The following is a 13,994-nucleotide window of genomic DNA, read 5'->3' as shown; positions in this document are numbered from 1 at the left end:
TCAGTCTCTAATTCAATTTAGTTTTATTAATTGCCTCTGTACATCCCAAGATGGATAGGGGAAATACAGAAGCAAGTATTTGTGGGACAGAGTTTCAGAAAATATTTTCATCTTTTTGCATTCATCTCCCTGCTCTGTTTTCAAATGACCCCAAAGTACCATTCCGGGACACAGTGAATAGGTTTCTCCTCCCAAATGGTCTGCAGCCGTTCGACCCATGAAGACAACATCTGTTTTCTTTTCTCTTCTGTCACATACTCGGAGGCAAAGCAGATCTGAGGGGAAAGGACACTGAAGCCACAGAAGTGCAAGATTCCATGCTGGAATTAAAAAGGAAGAGACACAGTAAAAGCCGTAATGTTTGGCTTGTGATTAGACACAGTTGATGCAGTTAACAGTTGATGCAGTCTTTGTAGATTTGTGTGGGGCAAGAAGTCCTTTAAGAATTCCAATCTCAGATAGGGCTTTAAAGATAATTATCAGTATTTGGAACTCCACTGCACACAATAGGCCAAGTGGACCCTATTCCCTGGTATAATATATATGCAAACAATGACCTATTATGGCTATTCCAATAAATTTCTATGCAGCTCTCATGGATAACATGAGACATAGACATAGCATGTTCATGACACTTCTCAACCATATGGAACATATAGGCTTAGTACAATTATAGTTCATAACTTTATCATCAACCTGACTGAAACATCTATACACCCATTTATCCACCTGCCATTCCATAAACCATTCCAATCAACGAACTGTGAGTGACTTAGAACACCCTAAATTTGTAATTAAAAACAAATGCACAATAAATTTTTAAACTTTTACCAATACGTTAGCCTATAGAAAAGAAGGACTATTTAAATATCATTGTTCTATAACATGGGTGTCAACTAGTAGTGGGTTGCAAAATCCATTGCTACTGGTTCGCTCGTGCGCATGGGCACACTTGCGCTTGCAAGCGATGCTTCTGTGCATGCACAGAAGCATCCAGCACGGATGGGGAGAGCCTCCCGCTGCCCCCACCGCTACCGGTTCGCCGATCCGGGTAGAACTGGTAGCAGCCCACCACTGGGACCCCCCACCTGGAAACATTAAAGGACCGGCCTGTAGTGCCTCTGCCAGTGAAAATGGGAGCTCGGAAGGGCCACATGCAGTTGTTCCATTTTTGCTGGCAGAGGGTTGCAGGAGGCTGTCACAGCTGAAAACGGAGCTCAGGAGCCCATTTTTGCTGCCAGAGCACCTGAGCCATCACAGGCACCCCTGACATGAGTGAGGTGGCCATGCCCATCACAGCCTGAGGTCAAACACAGCCCATAAGTGTCCCTCAATGAAATCGAGTTTGACACCCCTGTTCTATAACTTCCATTAATTCAGGCAATTGGCTGTGTTGGCTGAGACTAAAAGCAGTCGTAGTTCAGCAACTAATGCAAACTGAATGGAACTGAAAACTTCTTGAGTTCAAAATGACCCAATTCAACTATAAATCTCATGTTCAGTGCTTAGTGAGTGTTCCAGTTCTATTCCCGCCACTGCAGAAGTATTCTGAGCACTAACCTGGACACCCTTTTGAGCTTGAAACACTGTTAGAATTATTGGAGCAGAGATGGGACACTCCTATGAACTTGGGATGTTTTGCCCATCCCTATTAAAGGGCCAAGAAGCTGAACTTTATTTAGCCACCTGAGCTTTATTTAGCCACCTTTGTTTCCCTAAATCAATGGCCTTCATATTCCATGTAAGCCAGTATTTGAGGAAAAGAAAAGGAAAAGAATTTGCTCTGAAGAGCTTTCTGTCTCAGTTCCCTTGTGCATAGGATCTACATCTCTAAAACACTAACACTAACATGAAAATGTTTTTATGTTCTCAATTCTGCTTTATTTTGGAAGGTCATTGGCAAAAGCAACATATTTGGAAACATAAAAGGATCCTGGCCGTTTACTGATCATGTTATTCTTCATCTTGTGGGTAGAAGAAAGAAAAGCCAATGCCAAGAAATTCCTCCAATTATGTTTTGAAGCCCTAGTCATATAGAGGGAAAGTAGGACTGCTACCTCTGCTCATACCATAACTACTCATTCATGAAGGCCAAGTCCATATTTCTAGGATTCTTGTTCACAGATTGCTGACTGGAAGATCTAGAAGCTGCAGTCCCAACAGACCCACCACATTGAGGAAGACCACAAAGCAAGAACAAGAACATTGATTGGTTGGGGGAAACAGACATTGCCCAGTGGTGAGAGTAGCTGAATGCTTGTATCAGTCAGCTGCAAAGCATGCTTGCTATAACTGGCTGACTGGGATCTGTTGAAGACTTGAAAGAGGAGTTCAGTCCCTATCTAATTCTCCAGAAGCCAAGCCTGAGCTAGCATTTGCATTTGGTCTCCACATACCTGCATGGGCCAGAGAAGATAACGAATATTACCACTGGGTCCTCTCTTTGAATACATTTCTTCATCTCCTCCAGTGGTAAATGAAAGCAAGGCTAATTTATTCTGTAATGGAACACATGTTTTATGTATATATTCTTAATCAACACTCAATACAACAAAACAAAGCCCTCACAGTGCAACATACAGGATACAGCATAAACCACAACCAAGTTACATAGCAATGTGATTATTTTTAAAAGTAGAACAATATCCTTTAGAATAAATTAGAATAACAACATTTCAGAAAGCTGCATTATGCTTTAAAACTGCTTTAAAGGCCAGTTTCAAATACTGATTTGACAGAGCTACTGTATATAATTAGAACTTATGAAAAGTCCACAAACAGCCATCTACAAGGTCAGCCAATTGACTGCCAGTTGAGCCAAACTTCATTAACAGGCTATAAGTTTCCATAGGTGAACTCAGGTTAATATGCTAATTATAGGTTGAGTGCATCTGAAATACATTTCGTCATTGTAGGGTTTTTTCAAGTTCTTTATTTTGAAGCCAATTTTTCATGCAGTTTAATTTTCGAGATCTTTAATTTGCCACAGATTCAGTGAAAACTTTTCCCCAGTATTTCTAGTAGTAATTAAGTTGTAAGGCAATTTTTGATGTTGCACTGATTCATGTATAGCCTTTCTTAGGAATTTTTTTTTCAAATGTGCCAATTTCTAGAAAACTGAGCACTGCTAATAAAAAAAAAAACATTTGTAAAGAAAGGCTATAACTGGCTGGCTATATCTACTATCATGATTCTGCAGGAAGTTCACACTTTATATTGTGCAGTTTTAGCAGTGTTATGCCTCATATGAATAATCACCACGATCAATTCTTGAGGATTTGTTAAAATAGATTTAAAAGGAATGTGGTGCCACAAAGAGTTCTTAATGAAGTTTATCAACCTTAAATCAAATTTCCAGAATGCTTATAAGACTTTCTAGACAACCTGTCACATTTAGTATAAATGCTTTATGTAACACTGATGAAATTCCTTTGCTATTAAATATTGATGTAATCTACCTTCAGAGGTAGATTACATGAAAATTTAATTCTGGGAGTTGAAGTCTACACATCTTAAAGTTGCCAACCTAGATGCTTTACCTAGAAATGACTGACCTTGCTCGGGTCTGCAGCAGCGGTGAAATGCTCCCGGTTCGGACTGGATCGCTCAATCCAGTAGCGATGGAGGCGGGTGGTTCGGAGAACCGGTAGCAAAAATCCCTGCCCCACCCCCATTGCCCAGCTGAGTCACGCAATCATCAGAGGCTTTTTTTTAATTTTTAAAAGCATTTTTTCTACAACTCTTTGGTTGAAAAAATGCTTTTAAAAGTTAAAAAAAAGCCTCGGATGATCGTGCGGTTCAGCTGGGATCATCAGAGGCTTAAAAAAAAAAGCCTGTGCCGATCAGGCAAGTCAGCTGGGATCATCTGGACTATTGTAACGCTCTCTACATGGGGCTCCCCTTGAGGAGCACTCGGAGGCTCCAACTGGCACAGAGTGCGGCTGCGCGGGTGGTGACGGGAGTAACGTGGCGCTCCCATGTAACACTTCTCCTGCGCGAGCTGCACTGGCTCCTGGTGGTCTTCCAAGTGCGCTTCAAGGTTTTGGTTATCACCTTTAGAGCGGTCCATGGCTTAGGACCTGGTTATTTACAGGACCGCCTGCTACCACCAATAGCCTCCCACCGACCAGTACGCTCCCATAGAGAGGGGCTCCTCCGGATGCTGTCAGCCAAACAATGTCGACTGGCGGCCCCCAGGGGGAGAGCCTTCTCTGTGGGGGCACCTATTATCTGGAACGAGCTCCCCCCGGAGATATGGAGGATCCCGGATCTGCGTACTTTCCGTTGCGCGCTCAAGACTTTCTTATTTCATCAAGCTGGCCTGACCTAAGTCTTTCCCCTTTTTAAATGGAAATTTTAAATTTGGTTTTAAATTATTGGAGTTTTAAATTTGTTCAGCCAAATTATTTAATTCATTTTATTTTATTTTAAATTTTGTATCTATATGTTTTATTCTATGGCTGTTAACCGCCCTGACTCCTTCGGGAGTAGGGTGGTATATAAATTCAATAAAATAAATAAATAAATAAATAAATAATCGTCAGAGACTTTAAAAACATTTTTTTTACAACCTCTTCAGCCGAAGAGGTTGTAGAAAAAATAGTTTTAAAAGTAAAAAAAAAAAGTTGGCTATGCCCCCTCAGTCATATTACCCCCACCACCACCAAGCCACGCCCACAGAACCGGTAATAACAAATTTTACATTTCACCACTGGTCTGCAGTCAGGTTGATATGTGTGACTATTCTGTTTGTGAAATACATTCCATAGTTGAAGGGTTTATATTATTATATCTCCTATTTTTATTTGTTTCCTAATTATACTTTGTTAGTTATCTTCAATATAGATACAAAGATATATATACAAAGGTAGTAATATCAGTAAAATCTTAGTTTAATGTATATTTATAGGCCACCTACCTTGAGTAAACCAGATTCATAACACTTTGGGAAATCATGAGCAAATCCTTGGACTAAGACTCTGTCCATCCAGCCCTTCAGGATGGCTGGCACGCTGAACCAATATAAAGGAAACTAGATAGGAATACAAGAAAGGAGTAATATCTTTGGTTTTAAAATGTCCCATAGACACCAACTTCTTCAGAAAGGCAACAATTGAGCAGGAAGCATTGCAAATAAATATAAATTAACAAAGTCTGGCATTATTATTAAACACTGTGCCTCTAACATGGATCCTTCTAGTTGAGTATAGTGATTGGCCAAACATACCAAAGGTCAGATAGATCCCTTCAGCAAATGTTTTTATCTACATCAAAGATGAGGAACTATGGCCTCTTTATGACTTGTGGACTTCAACTCCCAGAATTCCCGAGCAGCATGGCTGGCTCAATAATACTGAGAGTTGAAGTCCACAAATCATAAAAGGGCCATAGTTTCCCACCCCTGATCTACATCATCTAAAGCAATCGTTTTCCTCAGCTTGTTCAATAATCTTTTAAAAATATCTGCCTTTCTTCGAAAACAAAACCAAATTTATCTATAAGGCACTAGTTGGGAAAGTTTAATCAAAATAGATTAATCTATTGAACTTACTCCCAACCTAATACTCCCTAGATACATGGATGCAGACACTCTCTGTCCCAACCAACTTGACCCCAGTTGGATATCCAAAATGGAAGATGGACTTCAACACATCTGGAGGACAGGTAGCTCAGAATTTTGAAAAACACACTGACCAGCACCTATTGGACCAAAATTTAAGGGATATTTTGAAAGTTCTTAGATGATATGATCAAAGCAAGCACAAACCTAAAATTTCCCTACATCCCAAAGTCCAAAGAGTTGCATCAACAGGATCTAAGCTCTTAAACCAATTTGATCCAGTACCGGAAGTGTCGCATAAATAAGCTTTTGAAAAAATAATGACCTGGAAAATCACCAAGTCGGCTTTGCTCACTTTCCTTTGCTCCTCAGTCAAATCTTCAGTCAGACATCCATTTTCATAAGCTTTCCAAGCCTCAATTCCATAATTAAAATGATCAGGATTGTATAGGTCACCTATAGGCACAACATAACACACAGTCTAGTTGCATTTGAAGAGTTGCCATCCCAGTCTTTTTTTTTTTTTTTGTAGTATACATCTTTTTCCATATAGAACTCTTGTACTACAGTAAAATGTATTCTTGGGACCCTTTCTTGGGAACACAAATGTACTTCTGCCTCATCAGTGGTGCCTACCAACTATGTCCTTCCTTGTCGTTTTTGGCTCAAATTGCATTTCATATAAGTCTGAAACAGTGACGCTACAGCCTTGCTTCTTCAGTTCTTCCACCGTCAAGGTTTTAAATGAACCATTTAGAGATTTGGGCTCTTGGTCTGCGTACACAATCAATACTTCTTTCCCTGATGCTTAAAAAGGAGAAGAAAAGCAATATTTACCATATTTTTCAGAGTATAAGACGCACCGGAGTATAAGACGCACCTACCTTTTTTGTTTTGTTTTTTTATAAAAAGTTTTTTTTTTATTTTTTAGACAAACACACATACAAACATACAATGTATTTTCTTTGAACAGAGTATTTGGCCGGTTCACAAATTTAAACAGTGTTTAGTCATTTCAATTAAATTTACAATTTCTATATTTCCTTTTTGCCATATTTATTCCTCATCTATTTTTTTAAAAAAACCAATATTACCCTTCATCCTCATCTCTAATCTTAATCAAATTCAATTTTTCCCTTCTATTCTATATTATACCCCTTCCCATTGTCTTCTATTTTTATATCCTTCCTCACATTGGTTAATTATGTAATATTAGTTATTTAATACAAATTCAACATTTTAATATAAATCAATTAGTTATATAACTATCTTTTTTGTATATTAATCAATATGAACATGAATATTCCAATTATTTCCATGCAATTCAATTTCTTACAAATCAATTAATTATATTTACCAATAATAATAAACCAAATAATTTCCCCCATATATTCCTCCAAACCACAACTTAACCATTTCTGCTTTCAACACAATATACAATTAATAGTATCTCAATTATTACAATTCCCTAGTTAAATAGAGCTTTCCCCTTGTTACTCATTTTCACATCTTAAACTCTCCCAATAACCCAAATAGTTTTGCCCATTTAATCCTCCAAATCACAACTTAATCATTTCTACTTTCATCACAATATATAATTAAAAATATTTCAATCGTTACAATTTCCCTAATTAAATTTAAAAATGTTCTAGCTGTTATCCAAGCTACAACTTAATCCTTTTTACTTTCACCACCATATACCATTAAAGGTATTTCAATTGTTACAGTTTATACTTATTCATATTTCTAAAAAAAATAAAAAAGAAAAACTTATCATTGTCTAGATTTCAAAAATACAAAGACAAATATTCCAATTATTATTCATTGTATTTTTACAATCATGATTTCCCATTTATTTCTTACTACTATTCATATTTCAATTCTAAATATGTATAACATCTTTCTCTTTCATTTCTTTTTCTTTTTCTCCCTTCCCATTTTTGTTTTTGCCTTTTTCTTTCTTTTTTTCTTTTTTCTTTTAAAATCTTGAACTCTCCTCTTTTGCCCTAAATTTCCCATTGTTTACACCTACCTTTTTTAGTGAGGAAAAAGAAGAAAAAGAAATCTCCCTCTGCCTCTGCCTAATTTTTCCTTGCAGCAAACAGCAAACAGCCTGCTTTACTTTCAGTTTTGTTTTCAGCATAGTTTGATTAGCACAAGGGGAAAAAAATCTGCTCCAGCACTCTTTGCAGCAAGCAGCAGAGCCCTGTGCAAAACAGCTGAGGGCAAATCAGCTGAGAGTCGGGAGGCCAATCTAATCAATTTGTGCTAATTAGCCTATGCTGAAGCTGAAAGGAGCTGTTTTTTCTTGCTGCTTGCTTGCAAGGAGGTAACTGCTGCGAGGCACAGGCCAAAGGGTGGGGGCCAGTGGGTGGGCAGGGCTACATATGATGTATAAGATGTACCTAAATTTTCACCCTCTTTTGGGGGGGAAAAAGGTGCATCTTATACTTTCCTCGCACAAGCACGAAGCCGAAGACACCAGCCTGAAGATGACGAGTGGGACCTCGTCGAAACATTGCCAAGATACTCTCAATCTTACACGGGAAAAGACCCGAATACACCAAAACTTGCATATATGTATATATGTATATGTATATGTATATGTATATGTATATGTATATGTATATATAATATAAAACAAGGCAATCTGTTTGTTAACCACTGATACCACCTCTGTGCTAGTTCCCTGACCCAGCTAACTTTTTCCCTTATCATTTCTTTAAAAAATAAAATAGAAAGATGGTTCACTGTACCTTTATTTTCCTAAAGGCTTTTGAATTCCTCCTAGACCTCATGGCATTTTAGGAAATAAAAATATTAGGTGGCTGTAATTTATAAATATCACCCTGTACAAACACACACAATGACCATTTGGGGAGAACATCCATAGTATTCTCTAATAATCTTTGCCCACCAGTCCAGTCCCTATGGAAAATGAGGGGATCTATGAGGACATCTTAATTCTTGCCCTCTCCTTTAATAGAAATATGATAAAAGGCAGTACAACTTACCTGCCATTTTTTTCAACACCCTGCAACAGTTTGTCACAGTTATGGTTTTCAAAGATTCTTGTCAAGATTGCTACAAAAAGAAAGATACTAAATTCCTTTCTTTGGTTTTCAAAAACAAACATTACTTGAAGCTGGCCATCTTGATGTACTAATAATGAGAGAGAACCACAGGGGAAAACAAACAACAGACACACAAACTTAAGCACAAGAACATCAGCAGAAATATCCTAACTTAATAGCTCTTGGCAGTAGAAAAGGAAGCATCTCCTAATTCTCCCTCCTTCATTCCTATCCAAGTCCTAAAGCAAAGCAAAGCAAAGCAAAGTAGATTCAGTTTCTCAAGATCTCTGGAGTAGGATCCACCACCTGGAAAAAGGGGAATGAGAGGTTGCTGCTTTTTGCATCCTGATAGGAATGTGGATTCTAGGGAAATGGGAGTCAATGGGAGATCAAACACAGTCTTATGGAGCTTCTGCTAAAAGTTATGGGTCAACCCCAGTTTAACAGAAGTGAAACATCCAACACTTAAATTGCTGCAACTATTGGAGTAAGAAAAACCAGGACAATGCTAGCTTATCCTTCCCTGTTTCTTCTCCACACTTGAGGATACATGGTGTCAAACTAAGCGGGAATAAATTCAGTGGATTATTGGTTTATATTCATAATAAACTCACCCCCCCCATCTGTTCATAACACCTAAGGCACAAAACATCTAAAGAAATAGTTTGCCTATTGGAAGGGATGCGATCCAATCTGCCACAGCCTAGAATGCAAGGTCAAGAAGAGGAAACTATTCAACCTACCTACCAGAAAATTAAAAAAACCAAAACAAAACCTTTCAAAGTGTAAACATTTTCACCCACTTTCCGTTTATGCAGTTTTGCCTTACCGCACCGTTGAGTAACTTTCGAGTGTTTAAACACAACTATCGCCACGGATGAGTTCGGATTCCTGCAATAAAGCACATTAACAGTACCGTTTTATACTGTATTTCACGCTTAACTCAGAAGTAAACAACTCCATCCATTTCCGTGACTTTACTTCCAGGTAGCCGGCTTTCTACCTCCGGTCATTCGAAATAACCCGCGCTGAGTATTATTAGTACAGTTAGTGTACGGATCAAATAAGAGTTAGTAAATAATGATTAATGCATAAGTATGTTTAAAGCGTTGGCTGCAACGAGTACTTCCAATGAATATAGAATTACTTATTTCTGAGTAAGGCAGCATATACCATTGGACTATGGGACCATCTAAGATATTTGGATGAATTGCAATAAATTTTAATAAAAAGGACAGTTTAGGTTCCCCCTTTTATACTATTCCCAGCTTTCTCAAACTCTAAATTTAGGATTTTCTTTTTTCTTCTTCTTTTTGCAAGCCAGTTTCCTTACTTGAAACTCGTACTGGCATATTAAGAAAACCTAACAACACAATATAATCAAAATTCTTAATAAAAAGTTGTACAGGAGAAGATACTACCAGAATACCAGGCGGACAGGATAGGATCGGATCTTCTAAGCAAGACAGGATCGATATAGTTAGTGCGACTAGTAGTGCCTGGCAATTAAAACAACCGGAGTGGTGGGTCCGCCCCTTCCTTAGTCACGGCTCACAATTATATATTTGGAGCGTGTGATTGATTGTTTTCGCCGTTCTGAATTGCCTTGTCAAGCGTAACTAAATTGCAGTTTTCCTGCTTGTAGTAGAGAGTGGGGGGAGGGATATTTCAATTAAAATGAGATTTCTGTGGAACAGCAAGTGAAGTAGATAGAAACCTCGTGCGGCCGATGGGTTCACAGGACAACCGGACCGAAAAGGCAGTGCGTGAGCATTCGTGGATTGGTATGTGGTGTGACTGTGAATCCAGCTGATGTGCACAACACAATGAAGTCCCAGCAAACTAGGAGGGCTGAGTTCGCACAACATGCTAAGCTAAAATATATTTGGCTAATTCGTGGTTCAGTGTACTGTGCAAACCAACCTAACGCTGTTAAATTTATGATTCAGTATGTGTGGTACTTCTTTAATTCAATGCACCACAAAAGAATTAACTGAATTAAGGTGTCACAGCTAATTTTCACTAGGTCTCATGATTAGATAAATATGCATAGAACAACTAGTCAGAGCCTCATCATCTGAGGCAGTGGAAGCTGCCTTCTTACTGTTTTCCAAATAATTTGATATTCAGAACATGATTATTAATGTTTTCTCTGTTTAGAACTATTGCATGAGCAATACAAGCCTTACAAATCATAGAATCGGGATGAGAAAAAGTTTTGGTGAGCTTCTAGTCAAATGCCCAGTCCAGAACAGGAATTTTCAGGCCATCCCCATCAAAGGCTAGCCAGCCTTTTCTTGAAAATCTCCAGTGATGGCACACACACACACACACACACACACACACACACACACACAAAACTTCTGGAATTGTGGACATACAAGAAATGAGGGCAGGCTGAGAATAGTGAGTGGCTTGCTATGAGCTCTCCTGCCTTCTTGGATCTTTGAATCTGGCACTTCTCAGGCTGAAATAGGACTGAAAAAAACCTCATAAATAAGGAGCAGTAGTCAAGAAACGTGACTTGAAACTACATATTTATATCCTGCTATTTCACTAGGTGCCTCAGAGCAATATGGCTGTCTGCTCAGTCTTAGTATAAGTTACAGAGTACCTGGCTCAGAAATTCAACTAAGCTGTTGTTTGTTTAACAGTAATGTATTGACCAAGTATAGTAGGCAAAAGGAATAACTGGAGGAACAAGAGGAAGAGTCCAAGGCAACAGTCTGATAAAAAGAAATATGGATCCAGGATAGAAATGTAATTTGATAAAGCACCTCAGACAGACCCTCTCTAGTTTTCCCAAAGGGAAAAAAAAAAGGAGGGGGGGCACATTCAGACTTGCAAGATTCTGCTGCTATAATCTTATAATAAAAGTAGTATTAGCATTCATATCTTTCTATTTTTGAATAGATCTATTCCGAAGGGCTAACTTCTACTAGATGAGTAGGGAACTGCTACTAGATGAATGAGGGAACCCACTTTATAACCAACACTGGATGTCAATTTAGCTCTCATGGATCCTAATTTGGTAGACCAAAGACCTCAAACTGGCTTCTCCAATCTTATAAGATTCACAGCTATTTTATTCCAGCTATTTTTTTTATTGTTTTGAAATTATAATTACATTAATTCTTGTAGCTACATTTAATTTTTGAAAAAATCAGGGTTGATATCACATTCAGGATTTTCCTACTTGATAATATCATCTATGAAACTGTTAGGCAAACCATGAGGAAATCAAATTACAACTTAGTGTAGTTAATTAGCTAAAACTCATTGTGTTTCCAAATTCTATTTAAAAGGCTAGAGATCATTTTCTGCCTTTAAGAACAATGCACTCAAGAGTACAAAACAAAATAATAAATCAGGATAATTACCAGGATAATCAGGTAATAAAATCAGTTTGTATGAAATGCTCTCTTGCAATTGCCGAGCTACTGTCCCATCATCCTCCACAAGTGTATTTTTCCTTCCTGGATCTCAACTCCATTGGGCTGATTTAGTCCTCACCAAGTTGTTTTGTCAGGATGACCCTACTATAGAATTTTTAAAAATTATTGTTAAGATGATTTGTTCATCTGCAAACCTTGAGATTCCCCAAGCCTGCTTGTTTTTATGTGGATACAGTTGCTTTTATTACATATCTAATTAAACAGAAGGAACAATATCGTTAACAGTTCCTCGACTAAGATTCTTGGCTTCATTCAACAAAAGATTTCTTGATGGAAAAACTCTGGTTGCTAAAAGAAAATGACTTTTTTGGTCTTTGCAGACAAAGCTATAATGTGGGTTGGGACATGTTTACATCAAGGAGCCTTGAATTGTACCAGCCTGGGGATGGGGATTACTCTCCTGGATTGCCATCAGATGGCCTCAGCTTCGGAGAGGAGTTCAGAGTAGCTGACCTGATTAATAGAGTGAGAGCTCCCACCAGTAGGAAACTTCTGTAGAACTTGGAATGGCCTCCCAAGCTGTCTAGAAGTGCTCTACTCAAACCCAAGCCCTGTGTGAAGACACAGGCACAACTTAGGTCAAGCCATATGGGGTGGTTGAACCCAGATTGGCACAACCACTACTCAGCAGTGATGGGGTGCAAAATTTTTTACTACCGGTTCTGCGGGTGTGGCTTGGTGGGCGTAGCATGGCTTGGTGGGCATGGCTTGGTGGGCGTGGCAGGGGAAGAATACTGCAAAATCCCCATTTCCTCCCAATCAGCTGGGCCTGGGAGGCAGAGAATAGATGGGGGCGGGGCCAGTCAGAGGTGGTATTTACCAGTTCTCTGAACTACTCAAAATTTCCGGTACCGGTTCTCCAGAACTGGTCAGAACCTGCTGAATACCACCTCTGCCATGGAGGGGTCTAAGCTGCTATACTGTTCTCATTAACGGAATCTAGGCATGTACTGTTCTCATTAATGGAAGCTAAGCATGACAATATTCAGCATTTTTCTAGCTCTTGAGTTCATATTTCTATAGACCCATTGTTTCTACTTTTGCAAAAATCTTATAAATTACAGATAATAACCATGCTACTGACACAAAGGTAGAGGCTATTTTTTTTAAAAAAAAATGTATTTGACTAATATTGTGTTTCCCTGAAAATAAGACAGGGTCTTATTTTCTTTTGAACCCCGAAATAAGGGCTTGACCTTATTATGGGGGGGTCTTATTATTTTGGGGGTGCAGGAGGCGCCAGGCAGCCTGCGCACTCACAGCCGGGAGTCCGGCAGAGAGAGGCTCCTTTCGCGCACCACCATCAAGCCCCTCTCCTCCCATGGTGTGTGTGTGTGTGTGTGTGTAACGCGTGTGGCCCGAAGGCACCAAGCCATGCGAGTGCCTGTCCCCACCCCCCCACCCCCGCTTGCATGCCTCCCAGGCCTCACCACGTCGATGTGGGTGAAGCCGGTGAGCACCAGGTCCTTGAGCTCATAGCCAATGCTGCTGGCGCCCACCACCAGTACCCATGCGGGAGCCACAGCCTAGGCCAGCTTTCCCTGCAGGGTCCAGCTCCAGCCATCACCATAGAGTGGGAAGGACACTCCCAGAGTAGCCACTGCCCTGGCTGGGTTTGGAAGACGCAGAGGCAGAGTTTGGGGGAGAGAAAGAAAGATTTCTGCTGCTGCAGAAGTCTTTCTTTCTCTCCCCCAAACTCTGCCTCTGCAGCTTCCAAACCCCAGCCAGGGCAACGGCCGCTCTGGGAATGTGCTTCCCACTCTATGGTGATGGTCACCGGAGGCCTCCCCTTCCCCCCTGCTCCTCTCCACTCCGATCGCAGGTCCAGTTTACTCTTTCCAGGCTCCTGGCAGTGAGACGCTGGGCAGCCGCACCAAGGGCAGCCCTGACAGACACAGCTCAGCT

At 39.7% G+C, this 13,994-nt stretch overlaps 1 protein-coding gene and 1 long non-coding RNA gene across 5 annotated transcripts in view; one reads left to right on the top strand and one right to left on the bottom strand.

The window, feature by feature from the left end:
• Positions 1 to 6: 6 nt before the first annotated feature.
• On the bottom strand, positions 7 to 10,229 carry NQO2 (N-ribosyldihydronicotinamide:quinone dehydrogenase 2). 4 transcript variants are annotated; one of them, XM_034429071.3, is made up of 8 exons: positions 10,056 to 10,229; positions 9,438 to 9,525; positions 8,575 to 8,644; positions 6,197 to 6,367; positions 5,886 to 6,016; positions 4,919 to 5,032; positions 2,397 to 2,498; positions 7 to 320 (listed from the first exon to the last, which is right to left on the bottom strand). In XM_034429071.3, exons 3-8 carry the CDS (start codon positions 8,579 to 8,581, stop codon positions 141 to 143), a joined length of 705 nt encoding a protein of 234 aa, XP_034284962.2. In that variant the 5' UTR covers positions 8,582 to 8,644; positions 9,438 to 9,525; positions 10,056 to 10,229; the 3' UTR covers positions 7 to 140. The 4 variants fall into 4 exon arrangements, with proteins under 4 accessions (XP_034284962.2, XP_087746414.1, XP_034284960.2 ...); XM_087890288.1 differs by having other exon boundaries at positions 8,575 to 8,722; positions 9,464 to 9,525; XM_034429069.3 differs by having other exon boundaries at positions 9,464 to 9,525.
• LOC132709181 (uncharacterized) overlaps positions 10,168 to 13,994 on the top strand; it is a 28,494-nt gene continuing 24,667 nt past the window's right edge. The window contains exon 1 of the long non-coding RNA XR_009620233.2: positions 10,168 to 10,418. This is a non-coding gene — a long non-coding RNA (uncharacterized LOC132709181). The remainder of the gene's footprint in view (positions 10,419 to 13,994) is intronic.

Source organism: Pantherophis guttatus, chromosome 3, assembly GCF_059756535.1.
Source record: "Pantherophis guttatus breed Tessera chromosome 3, ASM5975653v1, whole genome shotgun sequence".
Classification (NCBI taxonomy): Eukaryota; Metazoa; Chordata; class Lepidosauria; order Squamata; family Colubridae; genus Pantherophis; species Pantherophis guttatus.
This window is presented reverse-complemented; position numbering and strand designations above follow the sequence as displayed.